This window comes from Macrotis lagotis, chromosome 1 (assembly GCF_037893015.1).
Source record: "Macrotis lagotis isolate mMagLag1 chromosome 1, bilby.v1.9.chrom.fasta, whole genome shotgun sequence".
In the NCBI taxonomy this organism is placed as follows: Eukaryota; Metazoa; Chordata; class Mammalia; order Peramelemorphia; family Peramelidae; genus Macrotis; species Macrotis lagotis.
Window position 1 is genome coordinate 334,945,951 of NC_133658.1, and position 6,656 is coordinate 334,952,606.

Consider the following 6,656-nt stretch of genomic DNA (forward strand, 5'->3'; position numbering starts at 1 on the left):
CCTAAGGTCCTAAGCATCAACATTTTATTTTAAAATCATTTCAGCTTTATCATTCTATGTTCCAAGGGTTCTTCTAGTTTTCACACTTCATGTTAAAAGAGCTAGATTATTCTATTATTTTAAGACTCTAACTTCAGTATGTTGAGTGTAATTAAAATCTTGCCATCTTTCTTGACATTAGTGATCCCTGTCCTGGGTGGTAGATGGAGATATGAGTGCAGTAGGTTGAGATGAATATGTACTGAATCCAAGTTGTCTCCTGGAAGTTACTTTAAAATAAGTAAATAACATTAGATCCCTAATGTGACCTTTATCTTTTCATCCTGAAAATCCAAGTCAGAAAAGAGAATAAAAAGGAATATATGCCCCAAAATCTAGTTTATGACCATGAGAAAATTATTTTCTTTTAATAGGAGCAAATCACTTCTGAGCCTATTTCCTCATCTTTAAAATAGGGTGGGGAGGGGGAAAAGTAGTTTAGGTTAGATTAGTCATAAAATCATTCAAAGCTCTATTAATTTACATCTCCATCTTTTTGTTTTAAGGCAGTGGTGTCAAACTCAAATAGAAATAGATCCCTGTTGGCTGCACAAACTTAGAAAACTACAAATTTACATTACCTATACTGTGTTGCATTTTTATTATTTTGCTAAACAGTTTGCCAATTGCATTCTTTTTTTTTTTAATTTTGGTTTCTGTGGGGCAATGAGTTTAAGTGACTTGCCCAAGGTCATACAGTTACTATCAAGTATCTGAGTTCAGATTTAAACTCAGGTCTTCCTGACTCCAGGTCAGGGTGAACCACCTATTTACTCCTTACCAATTATATTTTAATCATGTTCAGGTTACCATTTCTCTGGGCTGCACAAATTTGACAGCTCTGTAAAGGACTTTGGTTCTCCTAACTTGAAGTTAATCATGGAATTGCTAGATTTCTTCATTCTTATCCTCTCTCCCTCATCCTCCCCCAACCAGAGGATTTAGAGTCAAAGGACCTGAATTTACTTCTTATTAGTTATGCGTGTATCCTTGCATAAATCATCTCACTTCTCTGTCTGTGCTCAGCTCTAAAATGAGGACCTTAGAAGGCATATCTCTTCCAGTTTTAAATCCCACGAACTGATTATGCTATGACAAAGTCACTCTTCAATGGATGGATCATAGAAACATGGTTCAGAGTTGGAAGGAACCTCAACAATCACCAGGCTCTTCCTCTTTCCACCTTCATGACATTTGTCTGTGTTTTTTCCTAGGTCATATCATGTTTTTTCCCCCTCTGTCTCTATGACCTCTTCCATTTTCTTATCTCATGTCACCCTTCTCTTTTTGCCACCCTTGCCTTCCATTTTCTTTCTCTTTCCTCCATATTTTCCTCTCTTCCTTTGCCTCCAGCAGTCCTACCCCCCATCCCTACTCATTGTCCTCTTTCTAAGCCCCCTTGCTGTTCTTCATTGCTGTATCATTAATGTGCTCTTTGATACAGCTCACAGCCTAATGATTATTCTGAGGTCAGCCTATGCAGGTGCCATGAATTTCACTAATCCAACTCAGAGAGCCTCTGTCCATAATCGCCCCTCCTGTTCTACAGGGTCTGAATCCTAATTTGTTATTAGCCACGTCTGCTGCTGCTATGTTCCCAGGGCCTTTATTTTGTCTTTTTCTTTTTTTTTGCCCAGAACACTGAGCTGCTCCGAGGAGTCTGAGAATTTGTCACAATGAAGTATCTATTCTGAGGGTGGGGGTAGGGGCCTCAGGTTTTACAAAGAGTTCCAATGATTGGCAAGGAGAAAGGGGGCGCTATCAGGGCAGTGGAATATTTGTTGATTGGGAAAGTCACCCTCTAAATGGATTATTGTGCTGAGAACTTTAAGAGGGGGTGAAAGCCACGTGTGGTCCATTTGAAAGAGAGTCTATGTGGGGATTTTCATTAGGTGGTATGGAGGATCTCAGAATGCCGGGGTTTGAAGGGATCATAGAAATCATACAATTCTAAAAGCTCACATTTATATGTGTTTGGGATCACCAAGTGTTTTATAACCATCATCTCTTTTTTTCTCCCCAATAATCATGTAAGGTAACATTTTTGAAATTCTCATTCCTCAGAGAAAACCAAGTCTCAAGAAAGTTACATAACTTGTCCAACATCTTGTATATAAATTAGCAGGATCAGAACCAGAAATCAGGTCTACTTTAATATCTCTAGTCTGCCTGCCTGCCTCCTTCCTTCCTTCCTCTATTCCTTCCTTCCCTCTTTTCCTTCCTTGTGCTTTTCTTTCCTCCTTTCCTTCCTTTCTTCCCTTCTTTCTTTCCTTCCTTCCTTCCCTAACCTTTCCTTTTCTCTTTTTCTTCCTCCCTTCATCCCTCCCTCCTTCCTTCCTTCCTTCCTCCCTCTTCTTTCCTTACTTTCTTTCATTTTTCTTTCCTTCTTTCTTTTTTTTTCCCATTTCTAATTTTACAGCTATAGAAACAGGCCCAGAAAGGAAAAGAGACCTTACCAAATGCCAGAAAGCTTATTAGTGGCAGTGTAGTGATTGGAACCCAAGTCTCCTATCTCCCAATCTAGTGATTCTTCCAGTTGTTCACTCAGGATGACCACTTGGGGAAGGGATGGTGCAGATAAAAAAGGAAATTTTGGACTCATATCTCATACTTAAAAATGATTCACATATTAAGATTCCAACTGTATAGCTTTTTATTGCTTTGCCTGCTTCTCTGAGTATGGTTTGTCTTTTGTTCTATTTGATGTGATAGAAAATGTCAGGGAATGTGAGAGGATATGTCAGAGAAGGAAGAAACAAACTAATTTTAAAATCCAATGAAAACAAATTCATGGTAACTTTTTCTATGGACAAATGGCAAAGATAACAATAGCCTTAATATTCAACTAAAATATATATTGAACACATACTATGTATAAAGCATTGTGGCTTAGAAAAACGCAGAGAAATATAGAAGACAGAATCCCTGCCTTCAAGGAACTTTTAATCTAGCTTATTTATGCTCACATCTATAATTAAATTATGTGTTTATTCCATATAAATTTGTGTTGAATAAATGTCATCCTATAATATAAAATGGAATATAAATATATGAGAGGTAAAAGAGTTATGATAAAAATTTCACAAAAAAGAAATAATCTTTCAGCACTTATTGTGTGTGTGTTTGTGTGTGTGTTTTTTGTGTGTGTGTGTGTGTGTGTGTGTGTGTGTGTTAGATTTACTTGAGTTAATTCTTAAAAGGAATGTATTGGTCCTTGGGCAAATCATTTTAATCTCTTCAGGTCAAAGGATTTATAACTGAAAATACCTTATAATTCTTCTAACCCAATGTGTTAGTTGAAATAAATTTCATTTTTGGAGGTGGGGGTAAGAGAAGGAAATTATAGCATGAGATGGAAAGTAATTCACCCCAAGTTGACACATTTACTAGGTAAGTAGGACTGGGAGGTCCCCTGACACCAATCCAAATCCCCTGAAGCATATGATCTTGGAGGATTTTTGTTTGTTTGTTATTATTTATAAAATGAGTGTCAATTATGTCTAATATCCTTTCTAGGACAACTGTTCTGTGTTCTTAAGATCTTGTTATCAGGGCTCATCCATTTCTATCATTTCTATAGATTAAAGTCCTTGGAAACTCTCTGATCAGGCTAATTTCTCTAAAGAAACAGAAATTGAACATCAGGGTTTCAATAGGAGTCTTGTACATGGTCCTGGATTTATTTTCCAGGTTAAAATACTTCTGCCTTCCTGACCCCCCCTAGAGTTTATTGAAAGGTGGTTGATTTTCTTTATTTTCTCTCTACCTCTCTTGGCAGGACTATACAACAGTGGCTTAGTAGGGTTCAGTCCCTGCTCTACTGCAATGAGAATGGGTTCTGGGGAACCTTCTTGGAAAGTCAGCGAAGTTGTGTTTGCCATGGTAGTACCAGCCTATGCCAGAGGCCCATCCCCTGCATTATTGGAGGCAACAATAGTTGTGCCATGTGCAGCCTAGCCAACATCTCTCTCTGTGGTTCCTGCAACAAAGGCTACAAGCTCTATAGGGGCCGCTGTGAGCCCCAGAATGTGGATTCAGAGCGCAGCGAGCAGTTCATCAGCTTTGAGACAGACCTGGATTTCCAGGATCTTGAGCTGAAGTACCTGCTGCAGAAGATGGACTCCCGCCTTTATGTCCACACCACCTTCATCAGCAATGAGATCCGCCTCGACACCTTCTTTGATCCCCGGTGGCGCAAGCGAATGTCCCTTACCCTCAAGAGCAACAGAAACCGAATGGACTTCATCCATATGGTAATTGGTATCTCTATGCGTATCTGTCAGATGCGCAATAGTAGTCTGGACCCCATGTTCTTTGTCTATGTCAACCCCTTTAGTGGGAGTCACTCTGAAGGCTGGAACATGCCCTTTGGGGAATTTGGTTACCCACGTTGGGAGAAAATCCGCCTCCAGAATGGCCAGTGCTACAACTGGACTCTGTTGCTGGGCAACCGATGGAAAACATTTTTCGAGACTGTTCATATCTACCTACGCAGCCGGACCCGTCTGCCTTCCCTTCTGCGCAATGAGACTGGACAGGGACCGGTGGACCTGTCTGATCCCTCCAAAAGGCAGTTCTATATCAAAATCTCTGACGTGCAGGTGTTTGGCTACAGCCTCCGGTTCAATGCTGACCTCCTGCGGAGTGCAGTACAGCAGGTCAACCAGTCATACACACAAGGTGGGCAGTTCTACTCCTCATCCTCTGTGATGCTGCTGCTTCTAGATATCCGGGACCGAATCAATAGACTGGCACCCCCTGTGGCCCCAGGGAAACCTCAGTTGGATTTGTTCTCCTGTATGTTGAAGCACCGCCTGAAACTGACCAACAGTGAGATCATCCGTGTGAACCATGCACTGGATCTCTACAATACTGAGATCCTTAAACAATCGGACCAAATGACAGCTAAACTCTGTTAACCCCCAGTGACTCCTTGCCAGGGACTGATCCTTTTGCTGTACAAAACAACAGAACAAAACAAAACCTAAACAAACAAAAAATCACCACCCACAAAACAAAACAAAAAAAAAAGATAAAAAAATTTGTAAAATGTAATTAATATTCAAAGAAAGGGGAAAATTCTTCATTTGTTGGAAAACTAAACCGTTCTAGCAACTGTATAAAACTGTTGGGCATGTTTGTTATTTCTATAATCCGTCATAAAAGAAGGGTCGCACCTTTCTCTCGAGCTGTGAAGGTGTTGCTTGGTAGGCTTCAGGGGCTGCATTATGGGGGTAGAGGAGGGAATATGTACACAATGAATTGTAAAGATCTCTGCTGTGCAGGTGCTAAGATTACAAAAAGAAAGAGCTATATGCAATGTAAGAAAAAAAACACTGCCATTTTTCCTTGTGGGAGGAAATAGGCAAAGATAAAGAAGAGATTTCTTCAATTGAGATGTCTATCCTCTTCATGTTCATTTTCTTGTGGGGACCTGACACTTCGCCATGAAGGTGGGAGAGGTGAGGTGAGGGCAGATTGTTCCTTCAGACTGGGAAGATGCCCAGATCAGCAGAAAGGAAAGCTATGTGTGGGGAAGGACCTTGGTTGGTGAGCTACATGTTTCTCCCTCACATGCTGGCTAAAAGAAATCCTTTCTGTTTTGGGCTAGCACTTTGGGGGCACTGATTAGTAAAGAGCCAGAAAGTTAGAGGATTTTTTCAGTCTGGATTTGGAACTTTGAAAAAATAAACCTACCAAGAAAACTTTACCTGCAAACTCTCCCATGAGCTTCCAAAGAAAATAATGATTAAAAAAAAAAAAGAAAAGAAATAGCATTTACCATATTACAAACAAACCCTGGCAAGTACAAGGTCAGTGATCCAAATGGAAAGAACTGAGAATATCAAGGGGAGAGCAGGGAAAGATAGACACTGATGTGAAACTGCATGGTGTCATGGAAAGAACTTTGAATTTGGAGTCAGGATCTGGCTTCTAAATGTGACTTTACTATTATCTAACTGTATGACCTTGGATGACTCTCTCTGAGCCTTAGTTTCTTCACTTATAAAATGAGAGTATTAACTCACATGATCTCCAAGTTCCTTTCCAGCTCCAAATCCTATGATGCTATCATTGTCCTGCCAAATTAAAGCTCCTTAGCTAGAATTTTTTTAATCTGATTTTAACATTAACTGGGTTGTATGTAGCACTACAATCACATGCACACACACAAATATATATATATGCATATGTGTATATAAGAGCTGTATATCTATTCATTAATATAGAGTTGGGAGGGACCCTAGAGATCATCTTATCTGATCCTCTCATTTTACAGATGAGGAAATGAAACTGAAGCTCCAAATGATAAATGACTTGCCCTTGCTATATTGATAATAAATGGCAGAGCTAGGATTTTAATCCAGGGCCTGTGACTCCAAGTGTGTTATTCTTTCCAGTGCATTATATTACCTAATCTCTTTTGATCTAGAACCATTATTTCAAAGGAACTCTTTTTGTTAAAACTCCCTTTGTCAGTTCATATATGCAATTTGTAATTCAATGTTTAGGTAGTTTCCTGGGGCATTAAGATGTCAAAAAGTTATCTATGATCCCATAGCCAGGATATATCAGAGATAGGGACCCTAAGGTCAGATTTCCATCACTACATCCAC

The 6,656-nt window shown here is 39.6% G+C and overlaps 1 protein-coding gene across 1 annotated transcript in view; it reads left to right on the forward strand.

Annotated features, from left to right (window-relative positions):
- The window catches only part of BRINP1 (BMP/retinoic acid inducible neural specific 1), a 168,082-nt gene extending 161,676 nt beyond the window's left edge, over positions 1-6,406 (forward strand). Inside the window, exon 8 of the mRNA XM_074211722.1 lies at positions 3,818-6,406. Coding sequence (XP_074067823.1) covers positions 3,818-4,958 — 1,141 coding nt within the window. The 3' untranslated portion in view covers positions 4,959-6,406. The remainder of the gene's footprint in view (positions 1-3,817) is intronic.
- Positions 6,407-6,656: the final 250 nt, after the last annotated feature.